Here is a 25,626-nt window from a genome sequence, read left to right as displayed (position 1 = left end):
AACAAACGCGGGCAACATGACAAGCTTCCTGCACGTCTTCCGTCACGTCTTCCGTCTCAGCACGTTCGGCGGCGATCAGTATCCCGGCGTATGTTCAGTCGAGGGAAATCATTGGTACATTCAAGTCTACGGCTAGAAGATACAGAGCAAACGACGACCACCCGGGAGCTGGATAACAAATACATAATGCATAAATAGTTGGAAGCATCCATCCACCGGAAAATCGAGGCAGCACTGGCACCGCCATAAGCCCCTATGCAAGGGCAGACAAGCGAGGGAAAACGAAGAGTCTGTCACATAACAAGTTGTTCAGTATTGCGGCAGACTCAAAACGTGGGATGTGCAACTTACTTGTTGACGGAGACGATAGTAATACAACGTGATACGCAGCGATGAGGACTGCAGGTGGTAGCGGTACTCATGCGATGACACAGTAGAAGTGTCCGGTGGAGGTCGCATTGTGCTCGTAGTCGAAGGGAATACCCTCCGGAAGCGACTGCGTCCAGGTTTCGGAGCAGGACGTGGAAGTGTCATCATACGCAGGCGAAGACGACAGCATGTCGAGCGAGAGGAAATCGTCCATGGTTGGTTGGTGTGAGATGGTGAATGAGCGATGATGGTGATTGAATAGAGGTGGTGAGGTAGTGAGCGTTGTGACGGGCTCGAGTACACGACTAGAGCGCAGGAGACGAATGCGGAATTGCGGGAGGGAACGTATGCGTTTATTGAAGAGGCGGGACGATGACACTTGGACTTTATAGTCTCCCCGGGTGAAATGAAATTCCGCAAAGAGCGGGTCGCACCGAGAGGGGGGGAATATTTGGGGGGTCTCTGGCTCATGCAAACACCGCAGTGCGAGTCCGAGGCACTCGGCCGCCATATTATTATTAGCGCCCTGAGAAACGTGTGAACTAAAGCAAATAGAGCTAAACATCCAGCGCTTGCACATGCTCTGCTGTCGCACCGTACACGCTCTTGGACGGACAAAGGACTCTCGAATGGCTTTTGTCCGACAATTCCGTACAGCGCGCTCATCGTCTGCACTCCGTTATAGCGAAATGGCTTTCTCTCCTGGACGCCCCTTACCTGTCCTCCATACCCCCTATACCCCCGCTCTCGGTCATGTCTAGCTTCGAGTATCCCGCATATTCCGTCCTCGCCCTCATCGCGGCTGTCTTGGTCGTCGTCCCTCTCCCTTGGCACCTCCAGGCATGGAACTCCGGCACCTGCCTCTTTATGTTCTGGACGTCCATCGGATGTCTCAACTACGCGGTGAACGCCATCGTCTGGCACGCCGATGCCCTCGATCGCGCACCTGTTTGGTGCGACATATGTGAGTCCTGGTTTCCGAGGCATGTCATGACATTCCCTCACGCTATCCCATAGCCTCGCGCATCATCGTTGCAGTTGGCGTAGCAGTTCCAGCCGCCTCTTTGTGTATCAACCGTCGTCTTTACAAGATTGCGTCGGTGACTGCTGTCACCATGACCAGAGCTGAGGTGAGTTCTAGACTGTTGGAAATGCGCGCAGATTGACTCATCATGCGATTGAAGAAACATCGCGCAGTTTTAGTTGACCTTGCAATTGGACTTGGTATCCCCATTGCACAACTCGTGGCAGGTCGGTTGCTTCCTTTCGCTGTCGCGGTATAATAGCTGATGTCATCGTTCTTTCTTAGAATTCATTGTTTCTGGTAGGCTGGAACCGTGCTTCAGTAGCAAAGATCGATCTCTGATGCCTTCGCGCAGGTCACAGATACGACATCTACGAGCAAGTCGGATGTTACCCATTCATATACAACACACCTCTCACGTTTCCGCTCGTCTCGGTATGGCCCATTATCATCGGCCTATGTTCCGCCGTCTACTGCGGTGAGTATGCTTGCCTCTCATATCCCGTATGCCAATCTGAACGCCTTCCAGTGCTGTCTTTGCGTGCCTTTGCCATCCGCAGAGCGCAATTTCAGCAATATCTTGCGGCATCCTCCTCGCTCACGATTGGTCGATATTTCCGGTTGATGGCGATCGCAAGTGTCGAGCTGCTCTGCACGACCCCTATCGCAGCCTATGGGCTCTACGTCAACGCGACGTCGCCCATCTTCCCGTGGGTCAGCTTCGCCGACACCCACTTCGGGTACTCGCGCGTCGACAAGTACCCCGCGGTGATCTGGAAGTCGAGTAGCACCGCGATCATCTCCTTCGAGTTCAGTCGCTGGTCCGTCGTCTTCTGCGCGTTCGTCTTCTTCATGTTCTTCGGCTTCGCGGACGAGGCACGACGCAACTACAACAAGGTCCTCGCACCTGTTGTCGCGCTGGCTCGCAGGGTCGTCCCCGCGAAACGCTCCCATCCCGTGTATAAGTACGTACTTCGATCTCATTGATGCGCTTGTGCTGATGTTGTTCGTAGGCCTTCGAAGCATGGCGTCAAAATCGAGTCCGCGGGGTCCCTCCCGGTATACTATCCGTCGAACTTTAGCCCGCCCATCGAGAAGAATGGGTTTCCGCCGCGCCTCTACTTGAACCTTGATTCACCGGTCCTGGATGACTTGTCTCCGCCACCGACCGCACATACAGACACTTTTCACTCGGCCGCCTCTGTGCGTGGACTTGCAGTATGATGAATCATCTACATGCCATGTCGCTCCTTCTTCTCCCTCACTTCATTCTGGTGGCTTGACGCTATTCCAATGTAGAGTTATGAACTTTCGCTTTCCATGTATCCTTACCTTGTAATATGTAGCAATAGCTCCGTGCACGAATGCATAATGGTTTCCACGTCCTTGACGGCAAGCAACTCGACTTGCGTGCCTCTGGAGAATCATCGATGCATGGCAAGGGGTCTGTCGGACGTTGATCACTGTCAGAACGGTCTCGCGTACCCTAACGAACAATGGAAGATGAACAATGGGGACACTTAGCTTCGTGAGTAACTTCCTCCCGAGAGTGCACAGTGTGGGAGCATAGCCCCAATTGTTCAACCTATGTGGATGAGACCATGCGCTCTGGTTCAGCTCTTGGAGTCTTGGCACCCGGATAATCTCGCGCCGGAGCTCATGTCTCCGCCATACTCAGCCCCGAATTCAGCAACGTGAACTCCGTGTGGGAACTCAAGAATATGGGCGAACGAATAAAACTTTTGGGAATCCGAGTGTCAGGCCCATGGTATGGTAGTGACGGTTCAGAGGATGCGGTTGTGCAAGAGTAGTCGAGAGTGGTAGCGCCCCTCAGGCTATCCTTCAAATTAGCATATATTCTAAACCTCCGAGCGGGTAGTAGAGCTCACCGTGGAACTAGTATTCGTCGGCTAGACAACCCGCAATGGCCCCGCTTGGAGGTGTCGTACTTGTACCATGTGCACGCTTGTCAAGTTGTAGGGCCGTCCGTCGTATGCCCTTCCAATCGTCTGCCCAGAGGAGACAAGCTTGTAGATCATGTAAAATGTATCCGCCCTTGACTTCTTGTGTGGTATGGACTTGCATGGCATTGTGGAACTTGACAATTCCCATCTCGTCGCCTCGTCATTGACTCCGAGCTTGTTGGCGTGCGGGCTGACTCCTCCCATTGCTTGGTCGGGGACCCTCGTTCAAGCGTCGCCACTGCAAATTCTCGCCTCCCAGGTACCCGCTTGGCTCATTTGCGCCTTGTCGGGATCCGTACGGTTCGGATTTGGCAGTGCGGCGAGACTCAGCGCGCAACACACGTGCATAGCGCGTGCAACCACGACAACCGGGGGCCAACCCTACTTGCCAATTTCAATGACTGGCTGTTGCCGTGGCCCAGGCACCGGCTAAAGTTTGTAGGTCTGTCAGCGACTCGGATGTCTTCACGAAATAGACATCTTGCCCGAAGCGGTCGGGTTGGTCGCGTTCGCCATGTGATACTGACTGACTCTTGAGGATGACTTGCAGCTCTCGAGAGTTGTTAGATGGAGGAAAAATAACTGTCATTGTGAAAGAAATTTTTCATTAGTATATCACACACTAGCAGTACGAAGGTCTTCACGTGAGCCGTCCGAGGCGGAGTTCCCAGAAGTAGGCAGGACCCCAGAACATCGATGACGAGCCAACCACCCAGTGTAGGCGTCCAGACCAACGACAGGCTGCGTAGACAGTCATAGACCAAGACGTCCAAGGGAGGGGTCTGCATGTTGTGAGAAGAGCCGTCCCGAGTCTTCTAACCACCACGCTCCACAGAAGCCCCGATCGCCACAGCATAGCTCCTGTCAGCCATAGCTGACTGTGGCCGGAGAGCAAAGGAGTCTTGAAGAGGCTAGCTGGGTGGACTCACCATGGCCTAGATCCTCAACAATGTGCGCGGGGCTTGCAACCACCGCGTCGGAACGGGGGCTCCGATGGGTGCTTGCGTTTTGCCCGATGTCGGCCTGCAGGTCGATGGCCTTGAGGTACGCCAGGCAGGTATGTCGGCGACAAAATTGGTATGGCACAGACAGTTGGAAGGATGTGGTGTGCGGAGAAGAGTGGTCGGGGTGGGTAGCGCCGTGGTCGGGGCTCCTTATGAAGGGCCGTCACAACCCGCCGCATATCGGTCACATCAGGTGATGGCATTGTGCGCAAACAGAATGGGTCTTTCGGGAAGCTTCTGGCACAAAGGAACAATGGCGGGGGGCGCGGGAGGGTTACCGGTTTGGCTGGACAAAAGGCGCGAAAGTGGCGCTTGGGCTCGACGCGTCGTGCGCGCAGGTCACCTGATCGATGCACATATGCGCGTCAGCCTAACCACCAACCACCGCGTTTCTTTCCCCAACCATGATGTCGCTGTCCACCACCTTCCGTCTATTTCTTCCCTGGACTACTCTTCGACGCTCCCCCACCAGTGACGATGCGATGTCTGCGCGCAAGACGGGCTCTCAAGTCCACCGACTCGGATGCGCATCCATTTCGCTGCGGAGAACGGCCACCACCACCACCACCACCCAACGCGACCAATTCACGATTCGGTCAAACGCACCTCAGAAGGAGGGCCTACTCTTGGAAAGACAATAACTACGCGGAAGCCAGTGGGATTGGGCTTAGGGTCACGGGTGCGTTATACAGTCTACTTCGAAGGGTGGTTGCGCCGCCCCGCCTCCCAACTTCCATCCGAGATAGACGCGTTTCCAGTAGACACAAGACACAATCCGGTCCATTCTTCTTCTTGCTTTTCACCTTGACCCCAAATGACCCGGCTACAGAAGCGTGAACTCCTCACCCGCGTGCCGTCGTGCTATGCACGGGCATACAGTTGTGCGTGAAGTTCGCGTCGGTCTGCTAGTGAAATCGTTCGCGACAGGACGTGTTGCTCGAACCAGTTGTTTCCAAGAGCAGGGGACACGAAAGCCTCGAGCATGATATACTAGCATCTTCGTACATACATTGTGTAGTAAATGATTCTTCGACGTTTCACGCACTATGCATGGATCAGCAATGAAGCACGTTTAACGGAGGTTGATATGAGACATACTAGTCGTAGTATTGCCCAACCGCTTCTCTCGCCCGATCGCCAGCTCGGAAGAGGAGCCCATCTCGCACAGGCAGCTCAGCGCGGGCTGAAGAGATCTGTGCCCGCATCCACTTGAAATATGCAGGCGTGAGGTGAGCCGACTGGAAGTTGAGGGACTCGTGGCCGGGCACTTCGAGTTCAATCGTCCGTTCTCGACCATCCTCACTCCGCCTCTGATCAGGAGATGGCGGAACACTAGAGGTGGCCTCCTCACTCTCCATGATGGCCGGTCCCTCATGGCCCGAAGGCAGGGTGCAACTCTGATCATGAACGTCCGCTTCGAGCTCGTCGTCGGGTTTGCAATATGCCTTGTGCGCCTTCCAGTCCTGTCGCACTCGATACTTAGCATGACGAGCAGAGAGAACGAGGACGGTGTGACTAACCTTCGTCTGACAATCCTTGCTGCAGTATCGCGGCTTACGTTCGGGAGGACATCTCCCGGAGCAAGCTCTCAGCCCTCCTTGATGCACCGCGGATACGCCACAGCCAGCTGCGGCGCAGACGTACGCGTCAGGCACCCTGGCGACCTTCCTGTCCCTCCTGCTCTGCTCTTCCAACATCTGCCGTTTGCGAATGTCGTGTACTCTCCACAAATACGTAAGGTTCCGGAAACGCGGGTCGTTCCGCACGTCGATCCCGTCCCGTTCGCCGAAGCGCACCAGGGTCTGCGAGAGGTACAGCACGTACGGGCTCACGAACCCGAACTTGGCAGTTTCATTCGCAAACACCGCGGCTTGGCGTAACAGTATGTTCGCTAAGTAGATATCGGGGGTGTTTGTGGGAAGAAGATAGCGGCGCGAGGGAGGCAACTGCCCATCGGGGTCCGGTTCCACGGCGCGTCCGGCATGGGCCTCCTCGTGCAGATCGTACTGGATCAGAGTGAGGAAGGAGAGAGCGCGGGCAATTAGGAATCGGGGAGGATCGCGCACAGCCATTGGATGTTGTTGATCGATGATGGAGTGTAGCATGTCGATGGCTACCTCGATGTTGCGTCTGACGGTGCAGCCGGCGTAAAGTCTGGGAAGTCGTGAGGCTCGATGAGTGTTTGCATATTACGAAACATGCCACTTACCGAAGAGAAAGCTCCAATGCGGCCTCTCCATCCCTTTGCCCGTTGAGGATCGTCAGCAGGCGATCGGATGGCCGGTTGATGATGTCGTCCGAACACTCGGGGATGAGCTCTTCATACGAGGGCACACGCTTGTGCAGATACAAGCAATTGGCTTTGGTGCGCACCAGACGAGCAAAATTTTCATCAAAGGCCGGGGCATCTGGGGGATGCTGGGCATAAACAGCAGTACTCGTGGTGATTGTCCTGCGCACGGACATGTCGTCGAGCACTGTAGATAGCTTATAGGTGCACGAAGCGCGAGCCGGAAAGACTTTCACTGGAAGAGTGTTGGTGGGACTGCGTATGACTGTGATGAGGGCGATGAGCAACAATATTCCTGAGCAAGCTACCGTTCGATAAGGAGCTGTACTTGTATGTCGAAGAACACAACACCTACCATCACAGGAAAAGAAGCTTGACTACGACCACATTCTTCCCACGCTGATCATGACCTGGTGGTCGTGGCGATCATCACTGGCCGGCAGGAAATACTCCACGGTCTACAGCGACAACTCGCTTTATAGGCGATATTGTTGGATGTCAGAATGTGACTTGTTCATGACAGCGCATGTGAGGGAGGGGGTTGCGATTACGGGAAGGACCAAGGTTCACGAACAAACTTCAAGATGACGTAACAGGTGGCAGTGCATGCTCCCGTTCACGACGGTGCTTGTCCGAGTCGTGTCAGGTCGTGTTCTCTAAGTACTCCTGCTGGATCCATTCTCTCAGCACGCAGGAGGATACTGTGGCAGCTGCACAGTCTTTTGACCTTCTGCATCGAACTTCGATCTCTGCCTTTTAGAGGGCTTCACATCCGTTTCGATGTCGATCAGCCAACCTTGAGCCAACCGACGGCGCTGCACGCGTTTGCCATTCTTTCAAGCCGCTTCGAAGAAAGATCTCCTAGGTATGTTTCCGAACGTTCCGTCTATTGTGCCGTCTGGCTTGATATGTGAATTGGATCGTTGCTGATGTCCCTGAATGTAACAGATGATGAAGCCCTCCCGGGGCGCAGCTCGGGCATATGGTAAGAGGTTCTCATCATCGTCATTTGTGTGCAGGCGGTCGGCATCGCCACAGGATACGTAGCACGAGAACTCAGTGCCCAGCGTCATTCGAGACCAAGTTGAACCTCGGCACGCAATTGAGTCTGACCTCCATACCTATTGATGGTGTGTGAGGCGTGGTGGCACAACAACAAGACGTGTGCATGAGTGGGAGCTGCGTACGACGTCCATAACTTGCTCCTCGTGTTGCATACTGACCCAGTTTGACCAGCCTCTAGAGTCTTCCTACGTGTACGCTGTGTCTGAGCGCATATGCGGAATGTAACTATCCATTCATGGGTATTTCCTACCTGATGATTCCGCAAATGAGTCGGCTGTGCGAAGAGCTGGAGCTCTCCAATTCGCAATACGTTCTGAGCTGCACCAATCGTTCAGGTCATCCGAATGAATAGGAAATGTTCAACCTCGCTCGCCTGACAGCCACTGCTGCTTGATCCAGACCTTCGAGGTGACTCAAAGCCATTCATTCTATGTAATACGTACTCACCGCTTTTATTCAATGTTTAAGCCCCGAGCCCCGTGTTCACCGCGACGATCATGCCCCCGGAGCAGGCTGCTCAAACGTTGTAATCACAGCGACGGACAATTCCAAATCGCCCCTTTTTCACCAGAATTCAGCGCTATACTTCAGGTCTAGGAACAGGTCAGCAGTCCCGGCGGATGCAGCACCAAGTGCGCCTGCGGGTGCCAGACTGTCGCTTAAGCGCTACAGAGGACATATTCTGCCTGTCCTCGGCGTCCAGACCTTGCCAAGCCCCCGATGTTGGTGGGACGCCGGGCAACTCACCATGCAAAAGCCATAACGGTATGTCCACATACTACACAGCAGATAGGATACTGACTTCAACACTGTAAGTCGTCTCGAGTTCAAGTATCCTCCGTCCCAGACGCATGGACCGTCTAACACGCGAACTGAATGGTTCTTTCCGAGCTGGGCATCACAAGGCCCTTCTCTGAAGTAGATTTCCTCCACGATCAGGAAGAAGACGGGTCTCAGCAGCACTTCGCAACGAACGCACTATATGCGCGGCCGACTAGTCTGGGTATAGTTCCTCTATGCTCCGGCTGATGTCGTGGGCGCTGACCTCTTTGCAGTCTCCCGCCCTTCTACCAACGTTGCGGTTTGGACACGCCGCACACATAGTCAAATGCTCATCGCATGCGCGCCCTCATCGTATGCAATGCATGTGCGGCGTCAGATGCAAGACTGGTATAAAAGCCATGGTACATCGTCGACACTTCTCCAGGCCCAACACATCAGACAAACCGTCTACAGTCCACAGCCTACAGTCCACTCCGCACAATGTCTTTCGCTCTCACCACCCTCGCACTCACCCTCGCACTCACCCTCATCGGCGCCGCCCAGGCGAACCCCGTCGCTCGCGGCACCTCCCTCACCGCCACCGTCGACACCGTGAGCGCAACCAAGGACATCCCCGTTGTCAGCCTCGACCTCGGCAGCGTCTCCCCGCACGGGAACGTCACCGCCGGCGCGGCGGGCGTGCACACCAGCTCCGCGGACGCCATCTACCCCGCGACGATCTTCGTCTGCCGGGCCCTCGGCTGCGGGAGCTGCACGGGCTACGACCTGAGCATCCAGCCGCACAACACGTGCCTCGTCCCCGGCTTCACCTTCGTGTCTGCGTACATCAACCAGCCGAGCAACCAGGGCCTGCCGTACGCCGTGTACACCGGCCCGTCTGGCTGCGGGTCGTTTGCCCAGATCCCGTTGGTGAACACCTGCTACGATGCTAGCAACTACATCGGCGCGGACTTCAAGCTCACCTGAGGCCGCTCAAGCAGACCGCATAGGTATGTGGCATCCGAGTCGCCGGGACACTAACTTGCTCGCTATTGGATGGAAAGCTGAGCTGACACTGATTTTCTCTGCAGGTTATCACAGTATACATAACGGCTGGGAAGCCCATTGGGGCACGGGTCAGGCGTCGGATATGGATTCATCTTGGCTCTTTCATGGGATTTGGGAGATACATGGGAGAAAACCACGTTGAAATGTACTCATTGTATTGGTTGTCCGTGTGAAAACAGTTGTCGAGAATGACTCGCGCGTGTCGCTTCTAAGCTTTCCAACCATCTAAGCGAAGCGTTGTAGCGGGTGAAAGCCAAAAAAGTCCGGGAATCAGGATGCATTGACAAGCTACTCATACATAACAACAGCTAGACCATCAACGAGTCACTATTTCCTCCGTCCGTGCCTGAACTATCACAGCCTCGGGAAGACAGTTGGTCGACGCCTTCACCGTGATCTTTCCGATGGGCAGAAATGCCATGCTCCAGGATTGGCGACAAACATACTCGATGTCATTGCGCCAGAGCACCATACGAGCCTCCGCGGCACTGCAGGGCACGGGAGAGACTGGCCCGTCTGGAGCAGAACCGCGACCATCGTGCTGGAAGCAGCAGTTGTAGCGGAGATGAAGCGTGTAGGAGGTAACTCGCGGGATATAGTTGAGGATCTGGCCAGATATAGCCTGCATTGATACGAGTCAATCAGTCAGAGGATGCCCGTATGACACTCAAAAAGCCGGAACGCACCATAAATTGGGACAACCTCCAGAGATCATGAACCGTGGTGACGTAGATGTCCACCTGTCTCAGCCACTGCGTCAGCACAAAACCAAGGTGGGCGTTACGTTGCGTCTCGTCGACGACCCGAGCAAGGAACTGGTTGAGAAATGGCAGCGAGTCGTCGCCTTCGCTGGTCCTACGGTCATGGTGGCACACGGACAAGTGCGCCGGACGGGTCGTGCAGAGGAGGCCAGCAACCAGCGGCACAGACCCGAAGTTGTCCAGGGTGAGTATGTCGAGGGACGTAATGTGCATGTGCTCGACCTTGTATCGGAGGTTGAGGAGCCAGAGACTGAACAGAGATCCAGCGGCGTATTCAAGTTGAAGCTGCCTAGGCCATAACTCGTGCTGAGCATTCCGGTTGTTGATGCGCACTTCCGTCAGAGATGCAGCCGAAGTGCAGGGGAGAGGGCATGGCTCCTCGATGCAGAGACGAGATAGGCTGGGGCAGTGTTGAACGATAAGTGGCATGATAGCCTCGTATTGGCAAGATGACGTGGGGTGAAACTTGAAATGGATGGAGAGCACTCTAAGCCGCGTGAGCTGAACATCAGGGCGTACCATTGAATGAATTCCGTGTTGTACATCCCCCAACTCCAGCTCCGCCACCCTGTAGACGCAGCACAAGAAGAGCCATAGCGCGTAATGGATCCATCCAGGACATGGCGAGGCACGCTCAGACCCTCGGAACGATGGGACCATCACTTGCATCTGGTAGAGATTGCTCAGGAATGCCCGGAAAATTTCCATGGTAGAAGTCGAGATAGCAAGAGATGGGACCGACAAGGAATTGAGTACGCTCCAAGGCGAGAGCTGGACCAGTTCCTGGACGTTCGCTACACTAACGCGCTCAAAGCAGCGTTCGCTCAGAAGCATTACACAAATCTTCCACATCATAACTTCGTTTCCAGCCAGCGAACCGCGCGGGAGAGCCAAGTTGAACCGGGCTTCGGGAAGAGAGGACTCGGAGCCGGGAGCTTGCGTTGCGGCGAGGAAGCTGTCGATGTCCCAGTCGCCTCCAGCAGTGAGATTCAAGTCCATCGTTGGGTACGGATAGATGTGACGAGGTGCGGAGGTGGCGAAGGACCACTCTTGTGGCGCAAGTGGTACAGGAGTGGGGTCCATCAACAGCAGATTATTCTGTAGCCCGACGGGGCGCCATAGATCTGGTTCATGTACCGCGCCTTCTTGTTCAGGGACAGCCGGAAGTGGGAGATGGTGAGGTGGCACTGGAGACGGTGTCCGGGCTTCCCAGCGGCTGTTGTGCCGAAGTATGGACACCAGCGGTGGATACGATGTGCGTTGCGTAGGAGGCGGAGAAGCGTTCAAATCCGTAGGGTCGTCATGGGCAGCGATGTACAAGCCTGGCGACTGTGGCGCTTCGAGACGCTCGTCGTCAGAATTCGCGGGCGTATTCGGAGGCGGCGGTGGGCAATGTTGGCAGTTCAAAGCCACGGGAAGCGCTACAGGCGATGGAAGGGAGGTTGTAGGCGGCGTGCTGGTTGCATCGGAAGTGTCGGCTATCATCATATTGCGGTCGCATCTAGGGGAACGGGGAACGGTGAACGGTGTGGCGGCGGGTTGTGAGCGACTGAGGATATTAAGGGAGAAAGATACAAACGAACCAACTAAAAGAGCTCTGAGAGACGTTGTGCTGTCCGGTGCAGGTGATGGTGCAGATACAGTGTCGACACGGTTGGGGCAACGATGGGATGTGGGACTGGGGAGGTCTTGAGGATGATGGCCTTTTATAATGCCCTGAAGGCTGAATATTCCATCAAGAAGTAGCCCGCAGGTAGAGCAATAAGGAAAGTTACTTGCCGTGCGCCTCAACCATTCCATCATGGCGGTGTTCCGCCACAGAGGTACGTGGATATCTTCAAGTGCCACAAGTCACGGTCTGTGAGTTCTTCGCCATTCATCCTGACATTCCACTTCACTGGCACTATAGAACGATTTCAGCATGAGTCAGAGCACGTAAAGTTGGGATGAGCACCTCGAACACGCCCGTGAAAATAGTTTCCAGTGTCTAGGGTCAGAGGACAGGAGGAGAGGACGGGCCGCGGTCTCCGAGTCGTTTTCTGGCACCGCCGGTCATTGCCGGGACCATTGAGCGCCGAGTGGCCACCGCCTCTTTCTCTCAGACCGTCGTCTGTCTTCCGATGTTCCTGCTCGCCCAGTCAGTGAACGCTACAGTTCAGCTGAATTCATATTGCAGCCCTTGCGCCCTAGTACTGTGAACAAATCACAGCTCGTCGCCCTGGTCAAGGTATCCGATGCGACGACGCACGTGAAGCTTTCCCGAGGACGCCTACGTGTACTCCGCCTTCTCGAAGTTCCAGAGGCACGATGCGATGTAAGTGTTATGTCCTAGCTATGTTGTCAACGGAGCCCTTACTCTGCCTCAGGGAGACGCTGTATCACATCCTGATACTTACGGCATGCCTTGTCAGTGTCTGCCTCAGAGGTCCACGTAGGGTGAATACGGCATCTCATAGTCTGACTTTCTGGGCACAGTGTACGACTTCTGCACTAAGACATTGCCATCTTGGCCTTAGACTCGGTCCGAAGATGATGGGTCAGCGGTCACGACAGTCCGGCCACCGAGGCATCCGTATCAACGATTCGTCCTTCAGTTGTTTCGACGGCTCCACTCCCGCCGCACTGCCTTCCGCCTCGAAGCCTGCCGACTCATCATTCTTGACTTCCCGTGCGTATACGACCCTCTTCGAGGCTTACAGGAGTGTAAGTCAGGCGTTTCACTTGGCGATTGTTGAGCGACGCGTCCATAAATTCCGAACTGCGGCAGGGTTTCCTTCGGATTCTCGTCATGAGCCACAGCACCACGGCGAGCTCTCCCCGCAAGAAAAATGGTATAAGTACTCAGAGTAGCCTCTCTTTTTCCTCATTCACCTTCTTCACCTTTCCATTTCCGCATCTTCGGCTTTCGAAGTTACTCCTTCGTCTTCACCTTCCACTTCAACTTTCAACGCGCATAATTCATCATGTTCGTCGCCTCTCTCCTCACTCTGGCCCTCGCCACTTCCTCCGTCTTTGCGCTCCCCAGCGCCCTCCCGCGCCAGACGACTTCCCTGTGCGATCCCGATGGGCCTACGTTCGGCAACGGCGGTCCCTACACGATCGCTGCGATCAACAAGACGGACATTGGCAGCGACGTTCCCGGCATCCGTCTCGTCTTCGGTCCTCCCATCGCCACCGACAACAAGAACCGCCGCTCGCTCTCTGTGAGTCCATTCATCCTGGCCTATACCCAACGTGATCGCACTCACGAGGACCCCACAGACCATTGACACGTACTCCAAGGTCGAGTTCCCCACCGTGAAGCTCGAGGATGGCGCTCTCGTCGGGCTGAACGCGGACGGCACGATCGGAGCCGTCGACCTCGACGTCGATGCCGGCAACCCCACCGTCTGGGCGCCGACCAACACCGGCGCAGCCAAGGTTTACTGCGGCCTAGTACGTGTCGTTTCATTCTTCAACTCTTCGGTCCGAGCCACAGTACCGCTAACCTTGACTCGGACGCCTTGACATAGGTCGGGACTTCACCCCACGGCGGCAACCCGGTGCACCCGCTGCTGGCGCTGCACGACGACGCGGACAGCTTCTCGCTGTGCACGGCGTCGAGCGAGTTCTTCCCGGAGCCTCTTGACGTGCTCGTGTACAAGGCGGAGGATAACGGGTTGTATGACTTTGCGAGCTGCCGCGAGGTCGCTGTTCAGCTCGTCGATGCTTGAGAGAAACCCGGACGGACTCCACCTGAAGCTCAGTGAAGGATGGGCGAGCGGACACTATCTGTGATTCGGACTTCTTACCCGCTACTGTTTCTCTTAACTTCATGTTTCTGGTTCCATAGTGATACATCGTTGAATTACCAACGGGCCGCCTCGGTTCACCGGCCCGGCCATAGACGAACAAGGCCGGCGGCGGCGGCGGCGTTCCTCTACTTCCCTATCTCTTTCCTGTCGGTCACCGACTCACAGTATGCTAGCTGGCGACAGGGATATAGCGCCCATCTCGTACCGTCTACCTGGAAGATTGCACGGTTGGCAAGGTGCTGAGCGAAACCACGTCGACGTATATGACATGAACGGTGCGCAGCAGCCACAGCTAATGCTGCCACAGGTGAAGTAGATCTTGCTTCCCTCACGTAGGGCTCATGGCACTGACACCGTGACGGCTCACAGGTACTGACAGCTAAGTCTGTGATACCTCTTTGTTGTGACATGAGGTCGTCGGCCGCCCACTGTGAGTCCACCTTCTCTCAATTGGTACCGACGTCGTCATAGCTCACCCGCCGGCCCCCCTTCCAGGCCTCCTCAATGCCAACCTGAGCCACACGCCTCTCTCAGGACCCTTAGAACCCTAGAGTTGCACGTTACAAGGGGCGAACTTTAGTCTTTGAAGCGCGGGTGCCAGGGTCAAGCCACCACATGCAAGACACCAAGTTGTCGGAATGCTTGCCGGCAGAAGATGTACCCCATCTGCATGCTTGTGGTCCACAGACTAAGTGCGCCGCAAATACCCGCGACCCTTCGCGATCGGTCCACCAGCCGTCCGACTCTGCGCTCCTGGCGCTCATCTCATACTAATACCGGCAGTTCAAGCGCACATTTGGTGGGTAAAGTTCAAATCAGGGCTCTCGCATCCTCCTGGTGGCAGAAACATCGTTGACTCGTTATTTTAGGAGAAATCCTACCTACAAATAGCGACCGTATGCTCGTCCAAGTGAGTAGCCAACACCATGTCAGACCACGACCTCGTCTCCTGGAGAGCCGAACCAGACTTCCGCGGCACATTCAGCATCTTCTCGAGCTGCATGAGCACGCTCACGGTATGCATCTGGTCCGCCTTGCACGTCGATATACAAAAGGGCAAGTCGGCGACAATGTGCTACCTGACCAAGGCAGGGTGGCTCGTCGTCGGTCTCTTGTGCCCCGAGCTCCTGCTCTTCACCGCGTTCAATCAATTCAGGGAGGCGGTCCGCCTTACCAAGGACGGTCAGAAGATGCTGGATGTCGATGGGAGTGCGAGCCGACGGCGCTCCCGCAAGATGCAGGCATTCGATTGGATAATTGGGGAAAAGGTACGCGCAGATAATCCTGCATTTACGAATGGCTGATGAAGGCGTCCCCAGTCCAAAGATACTTCCTCTATACCGCTGCTGGATGTAGAAACATCCAAACGCACGACCAGCGTGAACGAGAACGTCGTCCGGAAGCACCCGTGGACGTTGGCTCACGGTTTCTACGCGGCTATGGGCGGCTTCGTGCTGAACGACCCCTACGTCGGCAGATCGGACGACCACTACCTGCCCTCCTGGCAGCTCAATGGCGTGCTCACCCCCGACGGTATCCGCTTCCTCATGCAGCACGCCCCATCGCTGATCCCCGACCTCGCGCCTGACGACATCCGCGACCGCAGCAAGGCTGACGGGCTTGCGAAAGCTTTGCTCGTCTGGCAGGTGCTCTGGTTCCTCTTCAACTGCATCAACCGTCTTGTACAAGGGCTGCCGCTCTGTCTCCTCGAGATCTCCACCATCGCCCATGCGCTCTGCACGCTCCTCACGTACGGACTGTGGTGGTACAAGCCCAAGGACATTGGCCACCCAACTGCCATCGTGTCTGTGGATGCCCGCCCTATTGCTGCGTGGATGTCGATGGCGAGCCTGGCGGATCAGTACTTCATTGGAGGTATCTTGCAAATTGACTATCCGTGCGAGATGAACCACGTCCGGATCGTCGAGACGCACGATAATGGTGGTCCCAGGCAGGTCTCCTTCCTGCGTCCGGAGCCGGAGCCGGAGGTCCAGCATGATACTAGTAATAACAACCAGAAGAAGCCCCCAACTCGGAAGAAGAAGTCACTCCGAGACGCCCTCCGACGGGCTATACATACCTGGAGGTTGAAGCGCATCTTCGGCGGTGCGGCCAACTTTCCGTGGTACATCGACGGCTCCTCCGAGAACAAAGCCGAGGAGCAGGCGAGGGAGCGGCGGTGGATGCTCGCCGCCAAAGCCCACCGGCAGTACAACCTACAGCGACCCGCGCCCGAGTCCCCAGTGCGGCTTGTCGTTCCCCTCGCGTCCCTGCAGGCGTCCACGGACACGCACGACCACCACTTCACAGGCATCCTCCGCACCTCGCTCATCGCCGCGGTCCTTGCGGCCGTATATGGCCTGCCGCACCTCATCGGGCTTTCAGTGGCCTTCCCGAGCGCGACCGAGCGGACGCTGTGGCGCGTGGCAACGGTGCTCGTCGCGTTCATAGGTGTTGCGCTCGGAGGGATGATGGTCGTGGTTCTGGGCACGATGGTCCTCCTGGATAAGCTGCTGAAGCTCCTCACTGGGGCCAAGGTCGGCGGGCTCGCCAAGCGCGCGGAGATGACCTTGGAGAGAACCGTCTTGTCTTTGGGTGCAGTCGTGTACGTCACTTCGAGCGCGTACCTTGTTGTTGAGAGCGTCAGGCAGCTCTTCGCCTTGCCACCTGCAGCTTTTGTCCTGCCTTCGTGGAGCAACTACTGGCCGCACTTCTCGTGATGGTTTACTATCACCTCCGAGTCATCCGTTCTGTTTCCTGCTACCATCCATGCCTGTGTACTATCTGTCTTCGATGATGTGTTCTCGCGCATATATATCATATTCTGCCCATGCACGGAGTTACAAGTTTGAAGACAGAACGACTTCCACAACTGGAAAGCTACAGATTGATCACTGTCTGCAGGGGAAATCCGAGCCTTTTGCGTTTGATAAAGCTGGAAGTCGAGCCGGAGCAGAGATTGACGACGTGCACGAGTGTCGCGAGCGGACCTGTGTAGGTGCTGAAATAAGCAGCGGCACTACGCGAAAACAGAGCGGACACACCCACCAAGTCAACGGCTCAGGATCACTAGCACACTCGATCTGTTCTCGTATTTTTGCCTTGAACTTCAAGCAGGGTCGGGAATGCGACGAAAACAGGACGAGGGGCTGACCAGAGCACATTAGTGCAGTTAGAACGAAGCCCAGCAGCGACGGATTGAAGACGAACTCACCTTTCCGAGGTGGCGCCCGCCAAGGAACATCGTCCGCAAAGTCGAGCATGACCAAGTAGCGAGCATGTGCATAGGCACCGCATACGAAAGGCGGAAGCCCCGGGGGTGGTCGGCCGTGGAGCATGGGCGAAGTCGGGAGGACGAGGTAGGGTGGTGGACCGTGAACATCGGATGGACGGAATTTGAATGGTTGAGGTACGAAGATATGCGCATACAACGAAGAGATAGTGGCGGTGGTTTCTGGAGAGACAAGACGGCAACGTCGTATGTTGGAAGCCGTGCTCTTATACCCCAGTCTGGGCGGAAGCTGGCATGCGCGCCACCAGGAGGCCCCATGGGATGGTGAACCGAACAGAGGCGGTCCCGCCGGTCCGCTCCGGGATGTTCTGGATTGCAGCCAAAAGTTAAGTACATGCTGCGGCAGCGTGCCCACATTATCTGAAACTGAACCAAAACAGCGTCAGCAAGCGTTACTTCACGAGGCACGAGGAGTAGTCACGATACCAACATTCTGTAGAGTCCCCCGAGACAAGGGATAGGTTTCGTATCATCAACGACAGAACGACAGATGGGAATTGTGAACGATGGAGTGGATATAACTGGTGAATAGCTACAGCGCACAGCGAAGGCACAGTGATACACGAGAAACTATGGAAGACACAACAGCGAGCGAGACGATACAGACGGAACGAACGAACTCGAGCGCGACGGCAACAGGGGTGAGAGAGAGACATGCAATAAATGGTCCAAGAAAGCACTTTCAAAGTCCATGACCTATTCATACACGAGGAAGGATACCTTTGGCAGTAGGGAAGACAGCGACAAGCACGCGCACGCTGAACCGATACGGCCAGAGCACGATGCACTGCGCGTAGTCGAACGCCTTCTGCCTGGCCCCACGCGCTTTCGGAACGTGCGTACCGCTGACGCTCCTGCTCCTGCTGCCTTTACGCGACGGAGAGGTCGGCCATTCCCTGTCGGCGTCGACGAACGTCTCTTCCGAATCCGAGTCGTCGGCCTCTGGGATGGTGGCGAGGGTAGGGACACCAAAGTGAGAGAAGTGCTTCTCGCGGTCGGGGCTGCGGATATGCGGGTGGATGGAGGGGTTGGTGCCGTTTGCATGCCCGTTTGCATGGCCATTGGTAGAGAGACGGAGCTTCTCGTGCTCGGGCTGAGAATTGGGATCGTCGAGCCCAAGGAGGATGATGGTGCGAGGGATAGAGAGGGCCTTGTCGACGAAACAAGCGACGGCCAAACGTGCTTGCTTGAACAACGTTTCGCGATCTGGCATGCGGATCCCGGCAGCCTCGAAGGCAGCGATGTCTCTCTTGCGCCGTTGCTCCACTTCCACGAGCGCTTGCTCGACCGTAGTAAGACGAACGCTCTGCGCCGCGCGGGCAGCGTCTGCCTTGCGCTCATTGCGCTTGATCGTACGCTCAACGTCGCCAAGGTATTCGGAGAGGTCGTCGCAGACTTCGCGGAGTTGCTCGACATGCTTCACGTGCTCCTGCAGGTGGTCCAACTCGCGCTCGAGAGACTCGATGCGCTTCAGGGCCGCGTGCAGGGTGCGCTCGTTCTCCTCGTAGCGACTCGCGAGTGAGTCTTCATCGGGATAATGGAGGGCACTGTGGAGTTCTTGCGTGCGGTCCTGCAGTCGGTTGATGAGATGCGACCATGGCCGGATGCCTGTGGCGAGGACGAAGAGGGTAGTACTAAACCACGAGAGGGCGGCGCCGTCGCCGAGCGCCGAGAGGACGCGACCGAGGAAGACCGCTCCGATGAATGGTGAGAGGATGGAAAGACCCAAATACAGGATCTCACTCCGGTGCAGCTCGCTCTGCGCGAGCGCGGTGAGGTACGCAACCTTCTCGTCCTCGTCCGCATAGCGAGACGGTACGCGTCGTGTAGACTGGCGAGGACGCGCGGAGAGGTACAGCTGCCATGGAACTGCGCATATAGTCAGTCATTGCCAAGCGTGGAGTCTGTGCCTGAACGTACTTTCGACGATTTGGTGCAGGTAAAAGATGAGCAGGATGATGAGGAAGACGTTCTTGATGTGGTCGCCTCCAGTCAGCCAGTTGCCGATGGGCGAGACGAGGGCGACGATGATGGACAGGTCCAAGTCCGCCCACGAGGCCATGCTCCTCGACTTCGACGTCTCCTCCCTGGCGGGTGTCTTCCTTGGAGACGAGAATGGGGAAGGTGTTGCGCGACCTTTGCCCTTCCTATCAGGGCTCGGGGAGACGGCGTCGTGGTACTCGCTTTCCGGAGACTCGTCTTCACTCGCAGAATCACTCACGCTCTCGACCTCAACGTCCACCTCCAAATCGTCCATGCTCGCCCCCGCCCCCATCAGGCCATTCAGGCCCTTCGTGGGTGGTGTCTTAATCTTTGATGGCCCCGCCTCCGCAGTTCGATGCGCCATAGTCGTAGATGAGAGAAAGTGGGAAGTTGGTCGTGTGCGAGGACGCGTCCGGGCTTCGAGCGGGTAAAGAAGTGTATGGGCGCAGGGCAACCGTGCGTATACCGCGTTGTGACCGCAGTTTGGGTGCGTGTTGAGGTACTAGGACCGGGTCAGCACTGACATTCTGCGTGCAACACGCAGTGCTCGCCGTCGAAGAACTGGTCGTCGTCGTGGTTGGAGACAAAGAGGTCGCTGATGACACACCCAGTAAGGGAATACCCCGCATCCGGCGTTCCAAGAAAAGGAACAAGAGGCGCCAGTCGGGTAGCCGGCCGCGGCCCGCCCACGCCAGGCACAGCTGCAGCCAGAATCTCGTAAGAGGAATTGGTGAAAATGCTACAGATTGGTTGTATGCTACAGGTAAGAGAAGGAAATACAGGAGGGATAGAACATGTTCTGTGCGGAGAAAGTCTGCTCGGCAGGGGAGAGCTCTAACAGCTCAACGCAAACACCGAAAAAATGAATGGAAATACAACACAAGCCTCGAGGATTGTCCGCAACCTAAACCATCTCTTTCACCACCGTCATATGGATCCCACCCGAGAGCCCGTCAGACCCTTGTCTCCGACCCTTGCGCGAGCCCGTGCTAAAACCTCGAGGCAACATGTCCCGGCTCCGCATCTTCCGCACATGTCTCGGCACCGCGAGGCCCGGGCCTGCATCCTCCGAGTCCGACAGGTGGTCCTGGAACGGTACGACATGCGGCTCCAAGTCGTCGTAGAACGAGCCGTACGCGCTCATGCTGATCGTGGAGGAAGCCATGCTGGTCGTAAGGGAGAGGACGCTTGTGGGGCGCTCGGTTGCGTGCCCGGGTGGCGCGGGAGAGGGTGGCTGGACGTTGATCGGGGTGATGCTTGACTTGGGAGACGGGGTGCGGGGAGAGGTAGGTACTGTCGAAGGAGGACGAGGCCACGGTGCGGCCAGGATGGAACTCGGCCGTGCCTTGTCCTTGTCCTTGGAGACAGCTGGCGGCGGCAGGAATATGGCCGGAGGCGGAGAAGCGTCATCCTGATGCCGAGAAGGCGAGTACAACGCAGGAGGGAACGGCGGGAGACCAAGTGCCTCGCGGCCCGTAGGCGACTCGATGTAGTTCAGAGTCGACTGAACGAATGCATCATCACCCTCCTGAGACGCGCACGTCGAGGAAGACTGCGGTCTCTCTGGGATAGCAAGTTTCGCCAAGTTGGCTAGCTTGAGCTTCGCCGGGCCGGCACCTACCGGGTTCCACACGTCCTCCGAGGCGAGCGACTTGGCGTCTCCGACCAGCGTCGGGGACGACGGCGTGCTGCTCAGAGTCTGCGGCGGGAACGAACTTGAGGAGAAGATAATGGGATCACGGACTGGTCGTCTGAGGATCGTGGTGCGAAACCACCGTGAGAGGACCTGGTAGCCGCGCGAGCTGTCGTCCGTTGCTCGACCGATCAGTCCGAGGAACATCATGACGATGAGGACGAACGAGCTGGCAGGCACGACCCACCACTCGACCTCTGTCCTCACACGGTCGATACCCGAGTCGGAAGGGACGATGAAGATCTCCGACATGTGCGCGTGTACGCCACTCCATGTATCGGTCGACCAGGTCTTCAGCCCGCCGATCGCGGAGATCCGTGCATACATGGCATAGATGGTAGTTGCATAGGAGATAGCGGCGATGAGGAACGATGTGGCGAGGGGCCGGATGAAAGCGAAGATGTTCAGACGGGGAGAGTCCTGCATGTGGCTGAAAAAGACAAGGCCGCTATCCAGGCGGGCGCGAATGGCGAGGAAGGCGAACGCGAAAGTAGTGCTACAGACGATGAGAGGCGGAATCCAGATGATAATTAGGGAGACGGATGAGGTATAGATAGAGGCCGAGCATCCGAAGTCGGTGATGATGTCGAAACGATGGGGTTGCACGATAACATCTGACGCACCTGTGAGTCAGTGTTCAGTTGTAAAAGGACGCTGCGGCGGGACTCACGGAGAAGGATGTAAGCGAGAGGGATGATTAGGCAGAATGTAAGGTCTTGCATGTATGTATGGGCTCGCTGTGTGACTTCCTGCCCGATCGCGCACTGTCTGAGCTTTCTCGCTATCGCGAGCGCACACCCAGGTAGCGCTATCTGCGCGGCGAGCAGGACTCTCGACACTGTGGCACGTTAGCTTCCCGCGTCTCGAAGTTTGGACTGGCTCAACGTACTGATATCGCACCACGCAGGGACATGGACGTCGTCATTTCCGGACCATAACAGGGCGTTTACTCCATGAACGAGGTTACAGACGACGAGCCATGCTGCTAGCGAGATGGCAGCGACATTGCGTGTGTGCAGGTAAATAGGCGACAGCAGGAGCAGGAGGCCCATGCAAAGGAAAGAGACAACCGGGAGCTCGGTATGCATCGTTGTTGTCGTCAATCGTCTCCCGTTGGCTATCAGGGACCTGTCTAGGTATCGCACAGAGGCTGCGGGAGGCGGGAGAAGGAAGGGAGTGTGTCGGGCGTCGCGTCGAGCGAGAGTTTAGGTTTGGGTATAATGGTGTGGGCAGCGAAGAACCCAAGCCAAACCCTGACGGCGGCATTATCATCGTATTCGCTTACTGAACTGGGTTCTCCGAGGCCCCGAGTCGGCGAGGAGAGAACAAGGATGGACGATCAGAGCATAAAACGAGTCGGCGCCACGTCCACCTCGAGCCTGTGCTGCCGCGCCTTCTAGTGCATTTCAGCGATTGCATGACGCGCACAACGGTCGTTTGCACTGCTTCGAGAGAGGCGAACATAAGTGAGGGTCCGAAAGGAGGTGCTTGATTGGGGCGGCCAGGAAAGGAAGTTTCTATGTAATGGTCGAATTTGGCAAGTCCTCCGGAAGGTAGACTCGGCTACCTGGGCACGAGTAGCCCACGCTCTCGGGGACTTGGTCACTGGAGATAATAATGAGAACAGAGGATTAGGAAAGTTGAAAGGAAGTCGATTCACTCACCAGCGAGTCAGACAACGAATCCTTGGTCGGCGTGGTAGATCGGACTCTGAGATGTCCGATACGGTTAACGGCAACGAATCAAACACCTGGCACCATTATGGCATCGGTAGCCATCCTGCTGCAGGATGCTTCCCTTGTCAGGTGCAAAGCGTGAAGTTGACGACCCCGGGGAAAACAGGAGGAGAGAGTTGCCACGTATTCGTTGGGTGGCGACGTTGCTCGCAAAACACAGCGTGATAGTTTCGTGTGATACATCGGCAGCTTTTTTGTGCGCAATGTACGATACCGTTTCGAATAGGATGCGGCTAACGAGAGTGGTCAAGCTTGCTGTGGAAGGAGTGAACTAGTGAACCTCTGGAGAGGTTTTGGATGGCGCCTGTCTCGGCAATCACCGATGTTCGTGCGGCCCGGGACTCCCGCAGGATGCCCTTCTTGAATGCATCTCCCGCCGTAGCTTGATAGATCACTATTCCGACATGAATAGTCCATAAAGTAAACGTACAGAAAAGCTGAAGATGCAAAATGATTTTATGGTAGGATAGATGAGGAAGTATGCGTAATCAGTGCGTGTCTTCCTTGATCTCCGGGGGCGAAAGTCTACTGGCGACGGGCAACGAAGTCCGCAGAGAGGAATGAGTGCCAGTAGGCTCGACATATTGATCTCGACGAGAACTCACCTGATGCAGCGATGGCCACTCCGACAGGAGGGTCCACGAAGTCAAAGTGGCCCCCAAGAGCTTGGGCACCGTTCGCAAGAAGCGAGAAATCGAGGATGGTGGGAAGTAAAGTATTACACCCCGCCCAAGGGGACGGTATACCAGGAGATCAAAGACCCCCCAGGAGAGGCACGTACGAGGAGATGGAGATGGAGATGGAGTGGGAAGAGGAGGGCTGAACGAGACGGAATGCTCTTATCTGAGGGGTACCCGCTGCAACGTCGGGAAGCGAACGGGACTCCGGCGAGCTCTACAGGTCAGCTTCTTCGACTTGGAAGATGTCCCTCGCAGGCCTGATCCTCGCAGGCCTGAAAGCCAAGAGACTATGGAAACACTTCACCTTCGTGACCGTTGTGTATCAGGCGATGTATCCACAGGGCGCGCCAAGCTGATATCTCATGCCATTCAGTATGAAGTACATTTTGCGCAAGTCACCGTTCACCGTTGCGTCACCATCGCAATATCGCGCATCCACCGCAGTACAGCCGGCGTGAGATTGCGCGACTCCAAACGCACCCTGCCTTGTCCAGGGATATCCAATTCGATAGCACGCTCGGGGCCCTCATAGCTCGAGTCAGGAATCTCCGGAGGGATGGGGATCGTGTTGTCGTCGGCGTTGAGCTGGGGAGCACCGTCCACTTCAGGTTCCGGGGGACGCATATCGAGCTCGTCGTCAGGCTTGCAGTATGGCTTGTGGGCCTTCCAGTCCTGTAATGAGAACCAGTCAACACAGGTCTACGCCGAGCGAGATGTTACTGTCGCACCTTCTTCTGGCACTCCTTGCTGCAGTAATGCGGCTTCCAGGCAATCGGGCACCGTCCACCACACTTCATCATTGCCTTCTTCTGATTTCCAGCGACCCCGCACCCCGGCGCAGCGCAATGGTACGCGTTCGGCGCCTTAGCGACCTTTGCCGCCTTCTTCCGTTGTTCCTCCTCGTACTCCTTTGTGCGCACTTCCTCCGCCCGCCAGAGGTCTGTCAGGCCTCCGTACCGAGCGCTGCGTTTGGGATCCACCCCGTCACGCTTTCCAAGTCTGAGGATCCAAGATGCGGTGTACAAGACCACGGGACTGACGAGTCCTTGCTTTGCAGCGGCGTCCGCGTATAGCGCCGACAGGTAGAGCAAGTCATTCGCAAGCGTGGGGTTTGGCCTGCTCGTCGGGAGGGGGTAGTAGACGGGGAGGGTCAGATCGCGTTCCACAGCCCTGCCTTCATAGGCGTACTGGTGTAGCTCGAAGTAGGCGTGGGCGAGACATGAGTAGGCACGTGCGAGGAGCGAGCGCGTGATGTGGGCGGGGGGAACAGCAGTGTCGTGCTCGGGATCCGTGATCATCTCCCACACATAGAGAGCGCGGTGGATGTTCGCCTGCCTGACGGTTCATCCAGAGTAGTACCTGTCAAGGTGGCCGCATCAGTCAGTATGCATACAACTTGTTCAGAGATTAGGGAATCAGAGGTGCAACAAAAATTACCGCATGCCAATATCGAGGATTTTCTCGCCATCACCCTCGTCAATTCCAGGCAAAAGACTGACGAATGGGTTGGGCGAAAGATGATTTGAGCACTCAATGAACTGATCTCGTAGATCAGGTACATGGCGGTGGTCATACAGTGCTCCGTTGCGGATGCGGATGAGCACTTCTTCGTTCTCGAAAAACGGCATGTCGGGGGGAAATTCGAGAGTGAACTGTTGTAAAGTCCTCATTTTGTTGGCCTGTATGTGTCAGCCCGGTAGTGTCGTTAGAAGCTGGAGAGTGATATGTATGTAGCAGTTCAAGTTCGATTGCACTAGGCGTCGGGCGAGCGTCGGTATTCCGAGTGGCCGCGTGGCGATCTGGTGGCGGCTGCATCGGTTCACTTCGTAACTCGTCGGCCATAGTACGCATCTGGTCGCCCAAGTGAATTACCCTCCTGCTGCTGCTTTCATACCAGGCCACAAGCAGAAGATAGCAACAATCCGTTACTCGACCAGCATCGGCGAGGAGAAGGTCAACTTCGAGCGCTTGCGCCCTAGACTGGGTCGCCCGATCAGATCTTGGTGGCTGAACGCCCCTACCGCAGAGACGTATGGACCGCACTCCTCTGAACCACATCCTTCAGCTCGACATGTTTGCACGTCTTCGTTTGGTTTCCGACAAGTACCATATATCCTTGTCCATTGCAGAATTTTGGCCAT

At 56.2% G+C, this 25,626-nt stretch overlaps 12 protein-coding genes across 12 annotated transcripts; 5 read left to right on the top strand and 7 right to left on the bottom strand.

Moving 5' to 3' along the window:
- Positions 1–66: 66 nt before the first annotated feature.
- Positions 67–841, bottom strand: L226DRAFT_532945 (uncharacterized protein). Its single transcript, XM_067680360.1, has 2 exons — positions 352–841; positions 67–290 (listed from the first exon to the last, which is right to left on the bottom strand). The coding sequence occupies exon 1, from the start codon at positions 581–583 to the stop codon at positions 419–421; it is 165 nt and encodes a 54-aa protein (XP_067537505.1). The 5' UTR covers positions 584–841; the 3' UTR covers positions 67–290; positions 352–418.
- Positions 842–985: 144 nt separating this feature from the next.
- Positions 986–2,425, top strand: L226DRAFT_483158 (fungal pheromone STE3G-protein-coupled receptor). Its single transcript, XM_067676995.1, has 6 exons — positions 986–1,333; positions 1,387–1,499; positions 1,554–1,620; positions 1,679–1,693; positions 1,749–1,871; positions 1,923–2,425. Exons 1-6 carry the CDS (start codon positions 1,123–1,125, stop codon positions 2,378–2,380), a joined length of 987 nt encoding a protein of 328 aa, XP_067537504.1. The 5' UTR covers positions 986–1,122; the 3' UTR covers positions 2,381–2,425.
- A 3,033-nt stretch (positions 2,426–5,458) lies between these two features.
- On the bottom strand, positions 5,459–6,827 carry L226DRAFT_459935 (uncharacterized protein; the record flags this gene model as incomplete). Its single annotated transcript, XM_067675557.1, has 3 exons — positions 5,459–5,824; positions 5,882–6,515; positions 6,571–6,827. The coding sequence occupies 3 exons, from the start codon at positions 6,825–6,827 to the stop codon at positions 5,459–5,461; spliced, it is 1,257 nt and encodes a 418-aa protein (XP_067537503.1).
- Positions 6,828–9,126: 2,299 nt separating this feature from the next.
- On the top strand, positions 9,127–9,459 carry L226DRAFT_433016 (uncharacterized protein; the record flags this gene model as incomplete). The annotated part of the gene is made up of 1 exon (XM_067674724.1): positions 9,127–9,459. A coding segment is annotated over one exon (333 nt), but the record flags the coding sequence as incomplete, so codon positions are not given.
- Positions 9,460–10,232: 773 nt separating this feature from the next.
- On the bottom strand, positions 10,233–11,965 carry L226DRAFT_611334 (uncharacterized protein; the record flags this gene model as incomplete). The annotated part of the gene is made up of 2 exons (XM_067686276.1): positions 11,891–11,965; positions 10,233–11,808 (listed from the first exon to the last, which is right to left on the bottom strand). A coding segment is annotated over exon 2 (1,563 nt), but the record flags the coding sequence as incomplete, so codon positions are not given.
- A 438-nt stretch (positions 11,966–12,403) lies between these two features.
- Positions 12,404–13,363, top strand: L226DRAFT_354808 (uncharacterized protein). The gene is made up of 4 exons (XM_067674175.1): positions 12,404–12,621; positions 12,674–12,713; positions 12,837–13,272; positions 13,333–13,363. Coding segments are annotated over exons 1-3 (363 nt in total). The 5' UTR covers positions 12,404–12,619; the 3' UTR covers positions 13,158–13,272; positions 13,333–13,363.
- On the top strand, positions 13,271–14,020 carry L226DRAFT_569160 (uncharacterized protein; the record flags this gene model as incomplete). Its single annotated transcript, XM_067684264.1, has 3 exons — positions 13,271–13,510; positions 13,569–13,742; positions 13,820–14,020. The coding sequence occupies 3 exons, from the start codon at positions 13,271–13,273 to the stop codon at positions 14,018–14,020; spliced, it is 615 nt and encodes a 204-aa protein (XP_067537499.1).
- Positions 14,021–15,027: 1,007 nt separating this feature from the next.
- Positions 15,028–16,821, top strand: L226DRAFT_569159 (uncharacterized protein; the record flags this gene model as incomplete). The annotated part of the gene is made up of 2 exons (XM_067684263.1): positions 15,028–15,369; positions 15,421–16,821. The coding sequence occupies 2 exons, from the start codon at positions 15,028–15,030 to the stop codon at positions 16,819–16,821; spliced, it is 1,743 nt and encodes a 580-aa protein (XP_067537498.1).
- Positions 16,822–16,906: 85 nt separating this feature from the next.
- On the bottom strand, positions 16,907–17,953 carry L226DRAFT_354773 (uncharacterized protein). Its single transcript, XM_067674174.1, has 4 exons — positions 17,824–17,953; positions 17,316–17,759; positions 17,146–17,250; positions 16,907–17,091 (listed from the first exon to the last, which is right to left on the bottom strand). The coding sequence occupies exons 2-4, from the start codon at positions 17,748–17,750 to the stop codon at positions 16,993–16,995; spliced, it is 639 nt and encodes a 212-aa protein (XP_067537497.1). The 5' UTR covers positions 17,751–17,759; positions 17,824–17,953; the 3' UTR covers positions 16,907–16,992.
- A 140-nt stretch (positions 17,954–18,093) lies between these two features.
- On the bottom strand, positions 18,094–19,650 carry L226DRAFT_459267 (uncharacterized protein; the record flags this gene model as incomplete). The annotated part of the gene is made up of 2 exons (XM_067675502.1): positions 18,094–19,262; positions 19,314–19,650. The coding sequence occupies 2 exons, from the start codon at positions 19,648–19,650 to the stop codon at positions 18,094–18,096; spliced, it is 1,506 nt and encodes a 501-aa protein (XP_067537496.1).
- A 630-nt stretch (positions 19,651–20,280) lies between these two features.
- Positions 20,281–22,157, bottom strand: L226DRAFT_569157 (STE3-domain-containing protein; the record flags this gene model as incomplete). Its single annotated transcript, XM_067684262.1, has 3 exons — positions 20,281–21,683; positions 21,740–21,907; positions 21,959–22,157. 3 exons carry the CDS (start codon positions 22,155–22,157, stop codon positions 20,281–20,283), a joined length of 1,770 nt encoding a protein of 589 aa, XP_067537495.1.
- A 1,730-nt stretch (positions 22,158–23,887) lies between these two features.
- L226DRAFT_551798 (uncharacterized protein) lies at positions 23,888–25,155 on the bottom strand (the record flags this gene model as incomplete). Its single annotated transcript, XM_067682842.1, has 3 exons — positions 23,888–24,157; positions 24,214–24,820; positions 24,923–25,155. 3 exons carry the CDS (start codon positions 25,153–25,155, stop codon positions 23,888–23,890), a joined length of 1,110 nt encoding a protein of 369 aa, XP_067537494.1.
- Between the last annotated feature and the right edge of the window lie 471 nt (positions 25,156–25,626).

This window comes from Lentinus tigrinus (genome assembly GCF_003813185.1).
Source record: "Lentinus tigrinus ALCF2SS1-7 unplaced genomic scaffold L226scaffold_7, whole genome shotgun sequence".
Lineage (NCBI taxonomy): Eukaryota > Fungi > Basidiomycota > Agaricomycetes > Polyporales > Polyporaceae > Lentinus > Lentinus tigrinus.
The sequence above is the reverse complement of the archived record's forward strand: the minus strand, read 5'-3'. Positions and strand labels throughout refer to the sequence as shown.